Source organism: Muntiacus reevesi, chromosome 6, assembly GCF_963930625.1.
Source record: "Muntiacus reevesi chromosome 6, mMunRee1.1, whole genome shotgun sequence".
NCBI classification, from domain to species: Eukaryota; Metazoa; Chordata; class Mammalia; order Artiodactyla; family Cervidae; genus Muntiacus; species Muntiacus reevesi.
Genome location: NC_089254.1, coordinates 62,298,021 through 62,318,258, shown reverse-complemented (window position 1 = coordinate 62,318,258; position 20,238 = coordinate 62,298,021). Strand labels below are relative to the sequence as shown.

The following is a 20,238-nucleotide window of genomic DNA, read 5'->3' as shown; positions in this document are numbered from 1 at the left end:
TGTTGAGCCTGTGTACTCTTGTACACTCTTGGGCACGGGTCCTCTTGCCCATGATCCCTTTCACTCCCTGGAAGACTTGATTTCCAGGCATCTTCCTCGCCTCCTTCACTTTGGACTAAGGTGTGTAGGGTTGGTTTCAGGAGATACCCTCAAAACCACCCTCCAAAGTCAGTACCAATACACATTCCCCTCAGCTGTGTGGGAGTGTCCCTGAGCATCTCTTAGCATTTTCCATCAGTTCCATTTTAGGCATTCTGGTGGGTGTGTGTAATGCTATTTCTAAAATTAACACATTCCTTATTCTTCTATTCTCTCTGCGGAAACAGAATCCAGCTTTTTCAGCCAACCTGCCCGAGGGAGAGAAGAAGCCACTTCCAGAGGGTCCATCATCTGGGGCCTAACCATGAGTCAGGTCGGCTGAGGCAGGGCCAAGCAGAGCGAAGCCGGGACACCTGGATGCTCCTCTCCACTCCCCAGCACAGTGTCGCCTTCCATCCTTTCTCATGTCTTTGCCTCTTACCTTTCCTCATCTTTGCTGATTCAAATCTTGTTCGCCCAGCAAAGGATGGGCAGCACTGATCTCCTCAAATAAATCTATCATTCCTCTTCTCCCTTTCTTCAGCTTTTGTCTTGACATTGGGAAGGCATGGATGGGTGAAGATGAACAGATCATTCACTTCTCTTGACCTGTTTCCTTATCTGAGAATCATCTGAGCTTGGGCAACACTAAGTCTAAGTCTCTGTTTTGACGTCTACCCAGGTAGCTCAGTGGTAAAGAATCCGCCTGCCATGCAGGAGACTCGGAATCCATGCCTGGGTGGGGAAGATCTCCTGGAGGAGGAAAAGGCAACCCACTCAAGTATTGCTGCCTGAATAATCCCATGGGCCGAGGAGCCTGGCGGGCTACAGTCCATGGGGTCGCAGAGTCGGACATGACCCTTCAAGAACCAGGGGGCGAAAGAACGGAAACAGAAGTGTGTACTCCCGTGGGTCGGCCAGAGCCCCTCCACAAGCCCGTGCTCTGAAGGTCCTCGTGAGTTTCAGTCCGCGTGTCTCGGACGGGGCTGAGTCCTTAAATGTCCACTAACGCATTGTGCAAATCTGTTCACCGGGGGTCTACCTGGGACCCCACAGCCCTCTTGCGCGCCCAAGGCGGCTCAAGCCCTTTCGGGGCTCTGAATGATTCCGGGTCCTTCCGGGGTTTTGTGTCGAATCGGCCGGTGGCGACCCGGCGCCGCGTCGCGGGGTGGGGAGTGTGCGGCTGCGCGCGCCGCGGCGTTTACGCGGCGATTTCATCATGCTCCCGGCCCGGCCGCGCGCGCCGCTTCCGCCGCCGCCCCCTCCCGACCTCCCAGCGCCGCCGGCTCATGCCCTCTCTGCGTCCGGCGCTGCTTCGAGCTGCCCGCGCCGCTCTGCTGCTGTCGCCGCCACCCGGTCTCCCGGCCCGGCCTCCGCTCCTGCCCTGCCGGCCCATCAGCAAGCCCGCCCGCACCCCGACCTCGTTCCCCGCCGCCGCCTCCCGGAGCAGCATGGACGGCGCCGGGGCTGAGGAGGTGCTGGCACCTCTCAGACTAGCCGTGCGCCAGCAGGTACCGGCATTCTGCGCTTTGCAGTCAGCCCCGGCTCTCCTCCCCCCTGGTCCCCTCCTTCTCATCTTCTCTCTCTCTTTTTCCCGGGCACCGGTCCACCTCATCGATTACCCGTCTCTTTCATTCTCTGGAAGCCCTTGGTTTCCAGGCATCTTCCTCGCCTCCTTCACTTTGGACTCAGGTCCCCGCGTGCGCCGGCCACCTTCCCTCCCGTGGGTCCCTCTCCTTGGGTGACTCCCGCGGATCCCTCAACATCCTGCGTCCCTTCTCTCGCGATCTGTTCTCCTTTCGCAGTCCTTGTTACTGCTGTGCCTCTTCGCTCTCCGATGACGCTGGGATCTGTAACCCTTAGCTTCTCCACCCTGTCCTAGCTCAATAACCTCAATTTTAGATTTCCTGTCCCTGCTATGTTCTTTGTGCTTCCTGGGTGGCGAGATCCCTAATTCCTAGCTGGTCAGTTACGAGCCAAAGAGGATGCGGGTTCTCTCTTCTTACCGCCTGACTCTCTTTTTTTAATCTTCAAGATGCTTTAAATATTGTTTCCTCCTTGACATCTTCATTCGGTGCTTAGTTAGCCGGATGGTCTGCTGAGAAAGCAAAATAGTTGAAACCTGGATAAGGGGAGGTTTTGAACTTTCTCTCTTCTAATAATGTGAGTTCATCCTTCGCTCCTGTCATTTTCTGGTTTCCGAAAAGGCCACTTGAAACGAGTGAGCTTTCAGATCGTAAACGTGGGAGGCTGTAAATGTTCCTGAGTTAATCGGTGAAGGCAGCCATCCTTCGTATGGAACATTTTGAAATTTGATTTTGCGGAAGGGAGGGAGGTTTCATGGGCTGGAGAGCTTGGTGGTTTAATCCAGGCCTCCTTTTCCTAGGGCGCTGCATGGACATCAGAATTCAGAGAGGACAGGGTATTCTCACATCCAGTCAGGTAGAACCAGAAGCTCGGAATAGAACCCCAAGAGTAAATGACCTAGTAGGAAGCACCGAACGGGTTTCTCCAGCACCGGCGCCTGATGCAATAACTTGCCTTGGCTACGGAGGGTGGATCCTTCTCTCAGAAATAATTCATTGGGGCAGCGCTGCAGAAAATTAGGCAAATTCTGCCACTTTATCTGCTTTTCTCTAGTTTAAGCCTGATTGATTCTATCCTGTTTAGTTTTGAAGTTTTACTGTGGGCTTAATTTATTCTTTTTTCTTTATATCAGAGCTTTATGAATGCTTATTCTCCATCTTCCTCCACACACCCTCCTTAAATAAAATTAAGTGTGATTCCTTTGTCTTTTCTCTCTCAACTATTTTTCCCCCTCTTTCTTCATATCCTTCACTTTAGAAGGGAGAATACATCTAATTTGGAAAAACGCACACCCAAACCCCTCCCTCTGCCACGTTAGCCTGGAACTGCAGTGCACATTATCCATCTGTAGTAAGACTTTGGAACTAGTTAACTGAAGTAAACTTTGATGGGGGAATAGCCTTCCGCTATTATTACTGTCTTGTGTATTGTTTATGTTGGCTTGATTGCTCGATATTTGGTACTTCAAGCTATTTTCCAAATATGCAAGTTAGTCTATGTAAGTCAGTTTGTGTTTTCTTTTCCTAATTTTTCAGGACCACACATAAATCAGTTAACTACCTGGGACTTTGAATTGCACTGATTTCAGGATCAACTGGAAGGGAATTTAAAGATCATCTGGTTAACCCTTTTTTTTTTTTTTAATGTTTTCGACGAAATGAGATATAATTTCCACTGTGAAATTTGTGCAATTTGAAGGCATCCTTGGAGTGGGATTTGGAAGGTGCTTAATAATGGGTTTCGTTAGTGGCATGTGTTTCAAATAAATAGCTAGTTCGTATAAATTTGCCAATCTGCTATGCCATGTGAATGCTGCTGTTTTTTACGGATTTGGTTTGTTGACTGGCTGAAATGTGTTTCACCATGGCATATTCTTAGTTATTTCCTGAAGAATTTAGTTTTGGAGCTTATAAAAGGGCCTCAGAGCGTCTAGAAAACTGTTAATTGTTTGATGAAGGACACCCTAGGGCATTGAGCTAAAAAAATTGGGAATTAGCATACAGTGGCCAGACTTTATTTTGCCAGATTTGTTGTTTAGTTGCTAAGTTGTGTCATACTCTTTCGTGACCCCATGAACTGTAGCCCACCAGGCTCCTCTGTCCATAGGATTTCCCAGGCCAGAATACTGGAGTGGGTTGCCATTTCCTTCTCCAGGAGATCTTCCTGACCCAGGGATCAGACTCGGTTCTCCTGCATTGCAGGCAGATTCTTTACCACAGAGCTACCAGGGAAGCCCCATTTTGCCAAATAAGGGCATTTAAAATAAAAAAGCAGTGCAATCAAGAAACTACCATCTGGTTTCCCCTTTTATTTCATAACAGAAAATATATTTTAATACCTAAGATAGGACAAGCCATAACTCAGAATAAAGAACAGTCTTTTATATTAGAAAAATGTTCTGATACCACCCCACCGCCACAGCCACCACCATGCTGATGAACATATCCTGGAGTGTCTTGTTTGGGAAGTGGCTCTAGGGCAGCGGTTCTCAAAGTATGGTCTGCAAACCCTTAGAGGTCTCCAGGGTCAAAACCATTTTCATGATAAAATTAAGATGTTATTGGCATCTTTCACTCTGTGGACATTTGCACTGATGGTGCGAAGCGTGGTGAATAAAACTGCTGGCTTGCAGCACTTACCAAGTAGCCTTCATGTTCTCTACCACAGTCTCACACTGAAAACAAACCAAAAAATCCTCTCTCAGTTTTGCTTTAGAGTGTCCTTGAAAAAGCAGTAAGAATTACTAATTTTGTTAAATTCAGACCTCTGTGTACACATCTTTTTAATATTGTGTGACAAAAGAGGAAGTATGCATAAAGCACACTCATGTGTGTTGATTGAGGAAAAGCACTTATGACTGAGTTGCAAGAATGAAGCATACTCAAATGCCTGACAGACAGTGTTATTCAGTCTTGGGTTTTGGGCATTCGTTCATTTTCTATAAAATGAGTGAAGTAAGACTGTCACTTCAAAAAAGCAACTGATGGTATTTGTGGCCAATAAAGTCAGTCTTGGGATATGTTAGAGCCCTGGATTTTTCTTTGCTTTGATTTTATGAACTAAGAGTGCCCATTAAAGCTCTTGCTTAATCCACAAAGGGCAAATGATACATTTATGAAGTTTTTGTCAATAGTTGTAAAACACTTGGGAATCTGAAATTAGTTTATTAATCTTAACAAGAACCCTCTCAGTCCATAGGTAGTAAGTTAAACATCGTTAAATAATGTTTTCTTGTTTTCCTTGGCTGACTGAATATGCACCAAGATATGTATGAAGGATGAATGAAAAAGGTCTGTTGGAATGATTTCTCATCTGTAATGATTTCATTTTATAAACATAGACTTTTAGTTCTAATCTATGTCTTTATGGTAAGAATTTACGCAGAAATTAAGCTTCTAGTTGATGTATCTTAAAGGTAGTTTAGAAATATTGATATTTCACATTGATCTCATTCAACACACACACACAATAGTCAGTGGTGAAGAAAGAGGAGAGAAAATAATTAGAAATTAGGAATCCATAAGTACTTTCTTTCCATGTTTAGATCAACTCCAACTTTTGTTTTCAGAATTAGATCATTATAAATCATGGTTTTAATTATTCCATTATTTGAATAAACTCGATTATTTTCTTTTTTAAAAAATTTATTTTTAATTGAAGGATAAATTGCTTCACAGAATTGCTGTACAAAAAATTGCTTCACAGAAAATGGCTTCACAGAATTTTGTTGTTTTCTGTCAAACCTCAACATGAATCAGCCATAAGTATACGTATATCCCCTCCCTTTTGAACCTCCCTCCCATCTCCCTCCTCATCCCACTCCTATAGGTCAATTATGTTCTTAATTGACTGAGATTTTCGGAGATGATTAACTCAGTGGAGGATTCCTGACTCTCCCACTGCTTCTGTTGAGAGTGAGCGTCTCCTTAAATGTATGTATGTGTGCCTCATTCTATGCCTGAACTTGAAAAAACAGGAAAAAATGATTCAGGAAAATGAATTTTAAGTTCTTACCTTTACCACTTGTGGCCTTGCTTGCCCAGTGTCCTTTGAAAAGCTCCAGAAGAAAAGATGGGAGTGCCAGTACTTGACACACAAAGGTAGGTATTCAAAAGAACTGCTTGCCACCTTCTTTTCAGAACACAGACTCTCATAGGTTCTTATCCCATCAAAAAGCACTGTTAGTGAACCTTTAAGAGACAAGTGTTCTGACAGGTAGAGTAAGGGAAAAGAACCCCTGAATGTGTAAAGACTAAGCCAGTAGATATTTACCAAGTATTAAGTGCTTGGGATTGTGCTAGGTTTAGGTTGTGATATCAGGCAAGAAATATTTGAGTGCCAGAACTGACATTCTAGGGTTCCTGTCTTAAAGGAGCCTGCTGTATAATGACAGGGGCAGATAAAATGTATGTAAATAATTAAGCCAGTCCATTGATGGGGTGATTTCAGATATTGTGTTAAAGAAGTTAAAATTAGAAGGTAACTGAGGATGTTGCTTTAGCTAGAGAGATCAAGATAATAAAAGCTGTTAGTATAATAACAGACCAGACCTATTTGTATGTAATAAGAGAATGAAAAGAAGAACCAACTCAGTGACTCTCAGTGATTTCAGACTCAGTGTCCCCTTTTATACCACATATTTAAATTCATTACTACCCTGTAATGAAATTCATGTCTCAGAAATATCATATTTCATAAGAAAAATATATGTACATATAGTGCTCTAAATGTAATACAAATAAAAAGTAATTTATAATAAATAATATGTATTTCACTACGTAAGTTTGGGGGTATGACTCCACTGAAGTAAGCAGATGCTGCTGCTGCTGCTAAGTCGCTTTAGTCGTGTCCGACTCTGCGACCCCATAGACGGCAGCTCACCAGGCTCCCCTGTCCCTGGGATTCTCCTGGCAAGAACACCGGAATGGGTTGCCATTTCCTTCCCCAATGCATGAGAAGTGAAAAATGAAAGTGAAGTCACTCACTTGTGTCTGACTCTTAGCAACCCCATGGACTGCAGCCTACCAGGCTCCTCTGTCCATGGGATTCTCCAGGCAAGAGTACTGGAGTGGCGTGCCATTGCCTTCTCCAAAGCAGATGCTTATACCCCTATACAGATTTACTGTGAAAACAGTTGCTATTAATGAACATTGATAAAGATATATTGCATTGTTTACTCAGGGCAGCAGCATAGCCAGTAGTCACATGTCTTCTTTGTTTTTTGTTTCAAACAATAGCAACTTTCTAAAATTCTGAACAAAGCAAGATTTCTTTTTTTATTTTTTTAGCTGAGGTATAGTTTATTTGGGGGCTTCCCAGGTGGCGCAGTGGTAAAGAATCTGCCTGCCAGCGCAGAAGATGCAAGAGACACAGGTTTGATCCCTCGATTGGAAAGATCCCCTGGAGGAGGGCATGGCAACCCGCTCCAGTATTCTTGCCTGGAAAGTTCCATGGACACAGAGCATGGTGGGCTACAGCCCATGGAGTCACAAAGAAATCACATAACTGAGCGACTGAGGACCCATGCATAGTTGATTTTAGTCTTCCTTTAAATTACATTTTCCTGGGTGCATCCCTGGAAAATTCAATGTATGTTAAAACTGGGGAAATATTTCTCGTTTATAAGCAGAGTTAGGTTCTTAGTTCAGATAATTTTAAATAGCTTTTTTGCCTCCTAACTGGGACATTCTGAAATAGCATGAATTACAGGAGAGGGAGTTCTGTTCACTGAATGAGGAAAGTAGGCAGGAGCTTGGGAAAATATCCACAATGGGGAAAGGATGATGGTAGGCCCTTCAAAGGAGTTGGGGTTTTAGAAAGAGAAAAGAGGAGTCAGTTTGAAAGTACAGAGGGGAATAAGGAGAACGTGTATCACATTTCCATTCTCTTTTCTGTGTTTGATTATCTGTATTTTCAACTTTGTCTTTTCTGTTCCATTCCATGGAATGAAAATTATCCAGGGATAATTTTTTTTCTAAGTCACTAATTCTCCAGCTTTCTGATCTGCTGTTTAAACTGTCCAGTGAGTTTTTAGTTTCAGTGATTTATTTCCTAATGTTCTTGGTTTTTTTCCCAAGGCCCCTGACTGTTTTTGATAGTCTCTTATTCTTTGCTCATGTTTTTGATTCCTCTTTTTATTTTACTTTAAACATCATGAGCATTTAAAAAGTATGTTTGGTCATTCAAATACTTTTAAAGGATCTAATTTTGTTATTTGTTGTTTCTGCTGAGTCTTACTCATGGTGGCTTTCTTCCTTGTGGATTTTAAAATTTTGAGCTGTGCCTATTATTTTGGTAATCTTAAACAGAAAGTCTTGAAAGGCCTATGGAAGGTCTACTTTAGAGAGCAGTTGCTTCTGTTGGGCGCCCCAGGGCTCTGTTAATTTGATACCTTTTAATTTCTCATCTTGAAATTTCCCAGACCACGTGGTAACATTTTGTTTGTTCTCTCAGGTTACTTATTCTACCACATTACAGTAAGAAAATCAGTGAATGGGTGGTAGGTTGTTGAAAGTGAATAAAGTAATCTAAAGAAATTAGCAAGGAAAAAAAATGCAACAGTAAAGGGCAGAGGAAGGTAAGTGACTGAGAACAAATGGGCAGAGAAGTAAGCAGAAAACTAAAACAGTCTTTTTTTTTTGTACGCAAGAAAAAAAGAGAGAATCAAGGAGATGGTAATCAATTCATTGGTTCTTCTGAGTTCTCAGTGCTTACCTTGCTCTTTACTTTTTTTTTTTTTTTTTTTGGCTGTGCTGGACCTCTGTTGCAGGGAGCAGGTTTTCTCTAGTTGCAGAGTGCATGCTGCCTAATTGTAGCACGTGGTCTTAGTTGCCCTGCGGCATGTGGGATCTTAGTTTCCTGACCAGGGATCAAACCCCCATCTCCCTGAATTGCAAGGCAGATTATTACCCAGTAGACCACCAGGGTTTTTACTTTTTGATCAGTGCTTTTCTTGCCTCTGTGCATCTCCTCCCCATAAAGAAAACAAACCAGTAATAATCACTCTGCAAGTGTATTTATTTTATGTACCCGTCTATATATTTAGATTATACATGCTGAGGGCAGAGACCTACAGTATTCATAATGACCTTTCACATAATAAACCTTTGAATTTCCTCATTCTCGCACAGATACTGTTTAAAAGACATGCTGAAAAGCACATTTCTAACTTTACTTCTGAAACCAGTCATGACTGCAGATTCTCTTTGTTGGCTAGGGAGATCTTGTACGGAAACTCAAAGAAGATAAAGCACCCCAAGTAGATGTAGAAAAGGCAGTAGCTGAGCTCAAAGCCCGGAAGAGGATTCTGGAAGCAAAGGTGAGTCTTGGATCCTTGGAAAGGAACGTAAGTAGGTGTAGAATTGCTCATCTTTACTTAGTCCCTGTGGGTGGGAGAGACCTAGAAAAAAATCTAAAAGTTGCTCTATCTCTCTTTATCCAGAATGCCTTCTCCTCCTTCTCTACTTGGAAGACTCCTTCCTTTCAGTGTGTGATTCAAAATGTCAGCTTTTCTACAAAACGTTCCTCACCCTAACCTACTCCTTCTCCCACCAGACAAAAAACCTAGACTGGTTTGTGTTCCATGAATTTCCCTGAAAGGCAATTGTGTTCTTCTTGGTGAATTCTTTTATATTTACAAATAATGGTTATGCTGTTTTAAAATTTTTTCTTTTAAGGAAAAGTTTTATTCACCTGATACCTGCTCGCAAACCTTTCAAATTATCTCACATCACTAAACTGAAATCGTTTGGAGTTTTTTCTTTTTTTGGCCAAGCTGCGCAGCTTGTGGCATCTTAGTTCCCCAGTCAGGGGTTGAACTCAGCCCCAGCAGTGATAGCGTCCAGTCCTACCACTGGGAAGCTAGAGAATGCCTCATTTGGAGTTTTAAGTCACTATTTCACTACAGTGATCCTCTAAAAATTTAGATACTGCTTATCAGTATCTGCATCTAAGTAAGCTTAGTTTTATAATCTTGGAAATAGTCATACATTTTCCTAAATAGTTAAGTAAAGGTATCTTTTCTGTAACTCAGAGGGAAAAACCCCTAAGGTTTCTATTGTTTTAAGGGTATGAAAATCTTGTCTGATAAATTTTATATTGAATTCTGAAGAATAAAGTAAATTTAGGTGTGTAAACTGAAATTCCCACTCACTCCTTCAATCACATATTTTCTCTTTAAAAATCTCTTATAGGAGCTAGCATTGCAGCCCAAAGATGATGTTGTAGACAGAGCAAAAATGGAAGATACCCTGAAGAGGAGGTTTTTTTATGATCAAGCTTTTGCTATTTATGGAGGTAGGGGATTAATGAAGGAAAAAGCGTGTTGTTAGTGGCTTTAATATGGTTCTTAAATGAAAAGCACGACTTGCCAGTTGATGTCTCGTTGTATCAGGTCATGCAAAGCAGAGGATAGATACCTTGCATGTATTTGGTTAGTCATTCATTTGGTGTGATATCGGTTCTTATTTCCTTCTACCCTCCTTATTCTTGAAGACGGCTTTTTTTCCATTAGGACTTACGGAGTTGGAGGGGTAGCCAGATATTGGTGTTTGATGTATCCATGTACGTATCAGACTCCTCTTAAAATCCCAGTGGAGACTTGGGAGTAGTAGAGGGCCATTTGTAGCACTGGCCAGCTGTACTGTGCCGTCCCCACACGGGCAGTGGTGAACCCTAGTTACTCTGTTACTCATGTGCCAGGTGAACACATTCTTCTTAGCTATGCAGATACATTTCTACATCCCTCTGAACACTGCATGAATTCATATAGACAAATATAATTCACTGATATTTTTCATAAGTAATGGAGATTATTGCAGCAGTATTAAACTTTCAATACTTTGCCACCAAAACTTGATTTGATTTTTAGTCTGAACAGATCTCTAAATGTTTTATTTCTTGAGATTTAAATAGTGGCCCAAATACCAAGACTAGATTGGAGAATGGGGTATTGGGCATCATTGTTATTCCACTGATGCAGCAAGTAATTTTCTCATTTCTATAGCAGAAAACTATAATCTGCTTTTTCATTTTGTTTCTTGCATAAGGAAAAACTTCTTTTCGATTTTAGGTTTTTGTAATCCTACTTGAAATTTCAGACTTCACATACAGAAATAGTAAATGGAGTAAGACCTTTTCAGTTTAAAATTCTGTCAGCTAGTAGGAGATAAGAGTCTTTAGTATTGGGGGATTTGAAGTGTTGGCTTGAGTACATTTTTTGGGAATATGTGAGTCTTTCAAGTTTCTGATATCTTCTTGCTTTGATTTGTTCAGAGTGATAAGGTAGAGTACGCTTTCCTCTCATTTTGCAGGTGTTAGTGGTCTTTATGATTTTGGCCCAGTTGGATGTGCTTTGAAAAACAATATTATTCAGACCTGGAGGCAGCATTTTATTCAAGAGGAACAGATCCTGGAGATTGATTGTACCATGCTCACCCCTGAGTCAGTTTTAAAGTAAGATTTCTACTTTGAAGGCTGAAATTCTTTAATTTATATACTTAAGTAACTTTTTGATTAAAAAAAATTACCCATGTTCATTGTGAAAATCTGAAAAATAAAAACAAAATATATAGTCATTACCAACAGATAGCCAGTTTAAAATGTTGTATTTATCCTTTCTTTTTAAGTTTAGGAGTAGCATAGTGTGGTGTTTAGTAGTAGCACAGTGCTTTTCTTCACCTAATATAGGTGAACATTATGTCAATAAGCTTCAAGAGTATTTTTAATGGCAGAATAGTATTCTCTGTTACAGATGTGGCATAATTTACTTAGCTGGTGCATTAGTATAGGTGTTTAAGTTTAGTTTCTGAGTTTTGATTGTGCTGAACATCCTAATAGATGAATTTTTTTTATATCCTGGTGATTTCTTTAGTATAAATTCATAGAAGTTCTGGGCAAAGCTGTCTACATATTTTAAATTAAATACTATCATTTGTATTGACATTTCAATGCAGAAATGTAGATTGTTCCTGCCAACATTGTTGAAAGCAGGTCAGGATTTCTCAGATATGAAACTGAAAGAGGAATTGTTACTCTTTTTCATCATTTCATTTAATATTGCCTATTAAAGAGCTAACTTTCACTATTTGTGTACTTTAAAATGAAAGTGTTAGTCTCTCAGTCATGTCTGACTCTTTTCAACCCCATGGACTGTAGCCTGCCAGGCCCCTCTGTCCATGGAATTCTGCAGATAAGAATACTGGAGTTCGCAGCCATTCCCTTCTTCATGGCATCTTCCCAGTCCAGTGATCGAACCCAGGTCTCCAGCTTTGCAGGCAGATTCTTTACCATCTGAGTCACCAGCGGAGCCTTTTGTGTACTTTAGGCCCTCTCTCAATAATTTCAGGCAATTAAAATAAGTTGAATTCTTGATGATAGATCTAAAAGATCAGGACAACCTATTAGCTACTTGCTCCACTAGTAGGAGCCACATAGCAATAACACCAGTGTCCCTACAGGTTTCAGTGGCAGAAAGCTCTTTCTTTAAGGTTCAGTGTCTATACTGAGTTCTCGCAAATTCTTGGCTAGCCAAATTCCCCATGGTTTTGGCTTTTGCTTGGATCACTAATAATAATGGGATAGGTGTGGAGTCACTGATCCTGAAAAGTAGCACAGACCTTGATTGACAATGTGTGAAAAAGTATAATCTAGTTAATATATTTTTTCCTAAGGGAAGGGAGAACTTGGGGAGCAGGTAGGAATTGATTTAAGGAAGAATTTTCTTTGGCATACATTTTTATCTACCATGGGATATTCCATAATAGATATGGGAGCTTTCATCTGTCAGATACACAGATGTAAGCTATGGATAAATATGTAGATGGGAGGTTGTCTTAAAAGGTAAAATTTATGTGTTAAGCTGTATGAAAATGACTAATTGACTTGATATTAACTTAGGACTTCTGGCCATGTAGACAAATTTGCTGACTTCATGGTGAAAGATTTAAAAAATGGAGAGTGTTTCCGTGCTGACCATCTATTGAAAGGTATGGCTTTTCATCTCAGGTAAACACCTTTTCAAGCAGGATTGATCAAAGCAAAGGATTTGGATTAAACTTTTCTCTCAAGTTTTTACATTTTTTTTCTTGGGACATAATATACAAAGAATAAAGTGCACAGATCTTAGTATATAGAACAAGTCCCTTATTGAACAAAAAGAAATATATATATATATACACACACACACACACACATGTGTACAGATAATTAGAAATTCTAAGTCACCAAAAGAATCAAGAGAGTATCATGCCTGTCTCTGTAAAATCAGCCGTAGGATTCATATAAATTAAGAACATTATCCTTGGGTTAATTTTTTTCCCTGCCCAGTGTTGAAACTCAAAAGTACGTTGTTCTTTTTTCCCATTGATTGAAATTGACATGTACAACACTATTCTTGCAGCTCATTTACAGAAATTGATGTCTGATAAGAAGTGTTCTGCTGAGAAGAAATCAGAGATGGAAAGTGTCTTGGTCCGGGTAAGTACTTGAGAGACGTTATCATGATAACCCAGGTAGGCACTGTCTTTCTTTTCAGCATTTGATGACTTGAATTCCATGTTGTGCTGACCTGGTCTCAATAGTAAAGAAGGAGAGCTTACCTTCTGTCCTTCGTATCATCTATTTTTGCGTTTTTATTTTCTCTGTCAGTGTTTTATGGTTAGCCCTTTATTTCTGTTGAACTAGCAAGTCAGTGTAAATAGGAGTGAAATTAGTTTTCTCTCCTCAGAAACCAGTTTTCTGAATTTAATAGCAAAAACCAGGACAATGTCTAACGATGGGTAGTGTTCAGTGTGGAGATTTGGGGCAGACATCTGTGTGAGACTGTCTCATCAGCCACTTGATCTACTTCTGATTGGACTGTCCCTGACTATGTGCTATTCTTAGAACCTGATGGAGCAGGCCTCTGCTTTTCCTGTAGACCTTTAGTCTTATATTTAAGTTGACAAGTTTTAGGGAAGGCATTGAGATCATCTATTATGACTTTTAGCCAAATGCAGAAATACCTTCTATATCAGAAGTAGTTCTTACCCTTTTTGGCAGGCCACAAACTGCTTTAAAAATTGATGAATACTGCATACCTTTGCCCCGGGAGGGTCACATGCCTATATGTGAATGTTGCTGACTTCTCAGCTCATTTATCCTTTTAAGCAAAGTATTTCTCCAGCACCATGTTTGATCATGAAATCCACAGCTCATCTCTTAAATTTTATTTACTTCCTTGGATGAAAAAAAAAACCCAACCAATGCTTTTTTTTTCTTTTTTTTTTTTTTCATATAAGAAGTAAGATTTGCTCTACCTTGTGTATGAATAAGTAAGGCTGAGTGTAGAACTAACACCCCCAAAAGATGTCCTTTTCATTATAGGAGACTGAAATGCAAAACTAGGAAGTCAAGAGATACCTGGAGTAACAGGCAAATTTGGCCTTGGAGTACAAAATGAAGCAGAGCAAAGTCTAACAGAGTTTTGCCAACAGAACACACAGGCCATAGCCAACACCCTCTTTCAACAGCGTAAGAGAAGACTCTACACATGGACATCACCAGATGGCCAATACCGAAATCAGATTGATTATATTCTTTGCAGCCAAAGATGGAGGAGCTCTATACAGTCAGCAAGAACAAGACCAGGAGCTGACTGTGGCTCAGATCATGAACTCCTTATTGCCAAATTCAAACTTAAATTGAAGAAAGTAGGGAAAACTACTAGACCATTCAGGTATGACCTAAATCAAATCCCTTATGATTATACAGTGGAAGTGACAAATAGATTCAAGGAATTAGATCTGATAGACAGAGTGCCTGATGAACTATGGATGGAGGTTCGTGACACTGTACAGGAGACAGGGATCAAGACCATCCCCAAGAAAAAGAAATGCAAAAAGGCAAAATGGTTGTCTGAGGAGGCCTTACAAATAGCTGAGAAAAGAAGAGAAGCAAAAGGCAAAGGAGAAAAGGAAAGATATACCCATTTGAATGCAGAGTTCAAAAGAATAGCAAAGAGAGATAAGAAATCCTTCCCCAGTGATCAGTGCAAACAAATGGAGGAAAACAATAGAATGGGAAAAACTAGAGATCTCTTCTGGAGAAGGAAATGGCAACCCACTCCAGTATTTTTGCCTAGAGAATCCCATGGACAGAGGAGCCTGGTGGGCTGCTGGCCATAGGGTTGCACAGAGTCGGACACAACTGAAGCAACTTAGCAGCAGCAGCAGAGATCTCTTCAAGAAAATTAGAGATACCAAGGGAACATTTCATGCAAAGACGGGTACAATAAAGGACAGAAATAATATGGACCTATAAGAAGCAGAAGCTATTAAGAAGAGGTGGCAAAAATACACAGAAGAACTGTGCAAAAAAGATCTTCATGACCCAGATAACCATGATGGTGTGACCACTCACCTAGAGCCAGACATCCTAGAATGCAAAGTCAAGTGGGCCTTAGGAAGCATCACTACTAACAAAGCCAGTGGAGGTGATGGAATTCCAGTTGAACTATTTCATATCCTAAAAGATAATGCTGCAAAAGTGCTGCCCTCAATATGCCAGCAAATTTGGAAAACTCAGCAGTGGCCACAGGACTGGAAAAGGTCAGTTTTCTTTCCAATCCCAAAGAAAGGCAATGCCAGAGAATGTTCAAACTACTACACAACTGCACTCATCTCACACACTAGTAAAGTAATGCTCAAAATTCTCCAAACCAGGCTTCAACAATATGTGAATCTTGAACTTCCAGATGTTCAAGCTGGATTTAGAAAAGGCAGAGGAACCAGAGATCAAATTGCCAACATCCATTGGATCATTGAAAAAGCAAGAGAGTTCCAGAAAAGCATCTGCTTCTGCTTTATTGACTATGCCAAAGCTTTTGACTGTGTGGACCGCAACAAACTCTGGAAAATTCTTCAAGAGGTGGGAATACCAGACCACCTGAGCTGCCTCCTGAGAAATCTGTATGCAGGTCAAGAAGCACAGTTAGAACTGGACATGGAATAACAGATTGCTTGCAAATCGGGAAAGGAGTACATGAAGGCTGTATATTGTCACCCTGCTTATTTAACTTATATGCAGAGTACATCATGCCAAATGCTGGGCTGGATGAAGCACAAACTGGAATCAGAATTGCTGAGAGAAATATCAATAACCTCAGACATGCAGTTGACACGATTCTTACAGCAGAAAGCAAAGAAGAACTAAAGGACCTCTTGATGAAAATGAAAGAGGAGAGTGTAAAAGTTGGCTTAAAACTCAACATTCAGAAAACTAAGATCATGGCATCTGGTGTAATCACTTCATGGCAAATAGATGGGGAAACAATGGAAACGGTGACAGACTTTGTTTTCTCAGGCTCTAAAATCACTGAAGATGGTGACTGCAACCTTGAAATTAAAAGATGCTTGTTCCTTGGAAGAAAAGCTATGATCAACCTAGACATCATATTAAAAGGCAGAGACATTACTTTGCCAACAAAGGTCCGTCTAGTCAAAGCTATGGTTTTTCCAGTGGTCCTATATAGATGTGAGAGTTGGACTGTAAAGAAAGCTGAGTGCCAAAGAATTGATGCTTTTGAACTGTGGTGTTGGAGAAGACTCTTGAGGATCCCTTGGACTGCAAGGAAATCCACCCAGTCAGTCGTAGTCATGAATATTCATTGGAATATTGGAATGTTGGAACCCAGTCGTGAATATCATTGGAAGGACTGACGCTGAAGCTGAAGCTCCAATACTTTGGCCACCTGATGCGAAGAACTGACTCACTAGAAAAGACCCTGATGCTGGGAAAGATTGAAGGCGAGAGGAGAAGGGGACGACAGAGGATAGATGGCTGGATGGCATCATTGACTTGATGGACATGAGTTTGAGTTAGCTCTGGGAGTTGGTGATTTACAGGGAAGCCTGGCGTCCATGAGGTCGCAAAGAGTCGGACACGACTGAGTGACTAAACTGAGGACTCCCTAACACTGCTTTCCTCTGCTGGAAATTACTGGACACTTCTCCACTGTTGCCTTGATTTTTTTAAACCTGCTGATTTTCCTCTGCAGTACCTGGCTTTCCCAACATTAGCTGAGAAATTTTCTCCTTCGTTATTTAAATTGAAAAACTTCTTATTCTGGCTATTGGCTCATCTGCCAATTTATTTTGGGCCATATGAAGTATATTTTATTCCTTTTTTGAAACTCATTTCTTCCACATTGTTGCTTATGGTTTAGAAAATGAATTCTTGTACTTTGATACTGTTACAACTGCACCCTCATTTCTCATTCCCTTCCTTTTCTAAAGACATGACCCTTACTAGAAAGAAGACATGAAAAGCACCTCAGATTACACCTAAATTATTCTCTTTTGCATTCAGAATTTTAGATTTATTAGGGGTTTTGTGTGTATGTGTCTTTGATCTTAACAGCTTTGTTCATTTCCAAGTAAGTTGTCAGAAACAGGAAGTAGTTATTTTGTTAAGTCATAATTTATAGTTTGAGCACTGACTTTCTGTTTCATCAGGTACATGTTCCAGGAGAACAGTTTGGATTTTGATTTTGATTGCCATGTCATACATATATGTGATATCTCTCTCTCTGTCTCTCTGTCTCTCTGTCTCTCTGTCTCTCTGTCTCTCTCTCTGTCTCTCTCTCACACACACACACACACACACACACACAGTCGACCCTTGAACAACATGGTTTGAACTGTGCAAGCCCACTTAACACTGTGATGTGTTTCAGTAGTAAATTCTGCAGTACTACACAGTTTTTAAGTGGTTGAATCTGCAGATACAGAATAACTGTGGATAAACAGAGCTGGCTATAAATTACATGTGTTGTTCAAGGGTCAGTTCTGTATTGTCAATTTAATCTTCAGTGAAGTGTTAGAAACCCATGGAAGTGGCCTGATACTGAAATGGCCCCAAAGGATTTCCTGGGCCTGTTGCTTCAGCATATAATAGCATTTTCTGCATCTGTTAATGCTTGTGATTCCTTCTCAGCTTTATGAAGCGTGATATTAATAGTTTATCTAAAAGGCATTGATTCACCCTCTGTGGCTAAGAAGCAAGGTAGATTCTGTTAACCCCATTTTACAGATAAGCAAACAGGCTCAGAGAGGTTAGGTAGGAACTTGATCCTGAATCATACAACCAATAAGTGGGTGGAGTTGGGCAATTTACTCAGGATCTTCTGATCCCGAATGGCCGTAAATCATTAGTTGATTTATCTAATTATTTTTATTAGATGTTTTTTTAAGTTTTAAATATTCTTTACTATTAGATGGTTTATCATAGTCATTTGAGGTTTTTGAATTGGAGATCATATATCATTTTAGAGGGTTTGGCATTGGTCATCAATGTATAGGATGTGCAGTGCACTGAAAATGCAGAAGTGAATAAGACACAGCTTCTGCCTTCAAGCTTCTCCCATAATATCTAATGGGAGAGGAAAGTTACATGCACATTTAATTAATAGACAGGGAAGTGCACCTGACTCTTAAGTATACAGAGTAGTAAAATTCGTTGTGTAAGCTTATTTGCATGATTCTTGTCAACCAATAACTATTATAATTGAACGAGATATTTTGCCTTTCATTGTGAAATGGTACGCCTGTGAATTTAGGTCTGTTCTACAAAGACACTCCATTTCTCTGTTGGTGAATGTAAACTATGTAAATTGGGTATGGTTTTAATATAGATATCTTGAAGATTAGGTTAATCTGATATCTTTATTTTGGGTGAATTTTAATGGTGGGTGGGGTTTTATATATAATATTTTATTGTTATGCCTTGTTTTTTCTCAGTCTCTTACACTAATCATTTTCTTGATGTATTCTTTAGCTCGATAACTATGGACAGCAAGAACTTGCAGATCTTTTTGTAAACTACAATGTAAAATCTCCCACCACTGGAAATGATCTTTCCCCTCCAGTGCCTTTTAACTTAATGTTTAAGACCTTCATTGGACCTGGAGGAAACATGCCTGGGTATGTATCACTTATTGTTTATGTAATATTATTACCAACTATTTGTAATAAAAGGTAAATATTAATATCAACCATGAAGGAAAATGTTTGAAAAATGATTTGTAGGAAGTGCAGACCAATATATTAAGGAGTAATAATGATAGATATATTTTAAAATTTTATTTCTTCTAATTCTTTCTGAGTATAATTTTTTTTTAGTATATATTGTCATTTTGGGGAGGGCATAAATACAGAAGTCTGTAATCATCAGTTCTTATAGTTATTACTGCATAGGGCAGGAGAGAGAGTTGAAGCATGAGTTAGAAGAATATTGAACTTGTTGTTGAGGGAGACTTTAGAAACCATTTACTGTAGATCACACTGCCCAATGGAACTTTCTGCAGTGGTAGAGATATTCTGTAAGCTGTTGCTGTCCAATGTGGTGGCCACTAGCAACTACCATGTGGCTGTTGAGCATTTGAAATGGGGCTAGTGCTTCTGGGGAACTGAATTTCTAAACTTATTTATTTATTTATTTATTTTTTGATCATCCCACATGGCATGTGGGATCTTGGTTCCCTGACCAGTGATGGAACCTGTGGCCCCTCTGGTGGAAACAGTCTTAATCACTAGACATGTGGCCCACCCTGTTGGACAGGATACATTTAGCTTATTGATTCATGAAAAGGTGGTTTTTGCAGATAAGAATGAAAACCTATAACAGTTTGCAGTATGATCTAGAATTTATATGTACAAATTCTTTGTTCATTGTTAGCAAACTTAGTCAAAGTATTCCATTTCATAGCCTCAGATATTTTTCTCATGGTCTCATTTTAGGGTAAGACAGGATAGGTTTTGCTAGATAAAGCTAGGTCATGTTTCCTGGAGTAGAGAGTAAAGAATAACAGAAAATGAATTGTGACAATGTATTATTGGAATTATTTTAGTAAGATAATGGGCTGATTTAGGATATTTTGTGGAAAGAGGCAAAGGATGAGCCTTTCATTTTGTTAATACACAGAGTCATAAATTGGGCCATGACCTCTGACCTGCCTTCCCACTGCTGTGAATTTATCTAAGGAAAAAATTCAAAAGGAAAGGAAGGTATACTTATCAAGAGTGTATTAATTAATGATAGAAGATAGTGGAACAAAACAGCGAAAATGTTGTTCAGTAAAATTCTTGATGGAAAAAAGCCCAGCTAGTTTTAATATGTCATTAACTATTCCTACTTTAAAAGAGGATTTTAAAAGATACTTCAAGATAATCTGTACTTCAAGATAATCTGTGCTCTGAAAGTGGTGTGTAACATCTAATTCTTGCTGTTTGTCTTTAAGCAATGATGTAATGGGATTTTATTTTGGATGTGAAAATAAATGTGACTACTTTGCCAAAAAAAAAAAAAGAGTATATAAATTGAAAGTAAAAATAACCTATGCATCCAGTAACTTGAGGACTGCTAAATAAATTATAGTAGTTTATTTTAGTAGAATACTCAGCAACTGTTAAATAAGAAAATTTTACTGTTTTTTATAAAATGGAAAAGCATAAAAGAAAATTCATATTTTAGTACATTCTACTTAATAAATATGCATAGTAACTGTAACTATGCTTACATTTGGATAAAAACCAAAAA

General features: G+C 39.8%; 1 protein-coding gene across 1 annotated transcript in view; it reads left to right on the top strand.

Moving 5' to 3' along the window:
• The first annotated feature begins 1,312 nt into the window (after positions 1-1,312).
• The window catches only part of GARS1 (glycyl-tRNA synthetase 1), a 42,364-nt gene continuing 23,438 nt past the window's right edge, over positions 1,313-20,238 (top strand). Inside the window, exons 1-7 of the mRNA XM_065938603.1 lie at positions 1,313-1,589; positions 8,882-8,983; positions 9,858-9,960; positions 10,977-11,118; positions 12,562-12,650; positions 13,064-13,140; positions 18,478-18,623. Coding sequence (XP_065794675.1) covers positions 1,368-1,589; positions 8,882-8,983; positions 9,858-9,960; positions 10,977-11,118; positions 12,562-12,650; positions 13,064-13,140; positions 18,478-18,623 — 881 coding nt within the window. The 5' untranslated portion in view covers positions 1,313-1,367. The remainder of the gene's footprint in view (positions 1,590-8,881; positions 8,984-9,857; positions 9,961-10,976; positions 11,119-12,561; positions 12,651-13,063; positions 13,141-18,477; positions 18,624-20,238) is intronic.